General features: G+C 61.5%; 1 protein-coding gene across 1 annotated transcript in view; it reads left to right on the forward strand.

The window, feature by feature from the left end:
- Nucleotides 1-343, forward strand: part of EMH_0034590 (uncharacterized protein) — a gene marked incomplete at both ends in the record, with an annotated part of 6,243 nt that overhangs the window by 210 nt on the left and 5,690 nt on the right. The window contains 2 exons of the mRNA XM_013494887.1: nucleotides 1-18; nucleotides 126-341. Of these exons, the coding sequence (XP_013350341.1) occupies nucleotides 1-18; nucleotides 126-341 (234 nt within the window). The remainder of the gene's footprint in view (nucleotides 19-125; nucleotides 342-343) is intronic.

Raw genomic sequence — 343 nt, forward strand, 5'->3', positions numbered from 1 at the left:
CGCAGGGAGTGCTCCTCCGTAAAGCGCAGCAGCAATAGCAGCAGCAGCAGCAGCAGCAGCAGCAGCAGCAACAGCAGCAGCAGCAGCAGCAGCAGCAGCAGCAACCCCAATGTGAATCCTTGTAGGTCTTCCAGTGCCGCCTCTGCACCTCCTTCAGATGCGCTGGCGACGGTGAGCCGCCGCAGCAGCAACTGCAGCAGCAACAGCAGCAACAAAAACAGCAGCAGCAGCAGCAGCAGCAGCAGCAGGGGTGCAGCAGCAGCAGCAGATGGGCAGCTACCAAGCCTCTTAACCTCAGCAGCAGGCGTTTCTATCAGAAGGCTGATGCAGGGGCCCGAGCCCC

This window comes from Eimeria mitis, genomic scaffold (assembly GCF_000499745.2).
Source record: "Eimeria mitis Houghton genomic scaffold, Emh_scaff1321, whole genome shotgun sequence".
NCBI classification, from domain to species: domain Eukaryota; phylum Apicomplexa; class Conoidasida; order Eucoccidiorida; family Eimeriidae; genus Eimeria; species Eimeria mitis.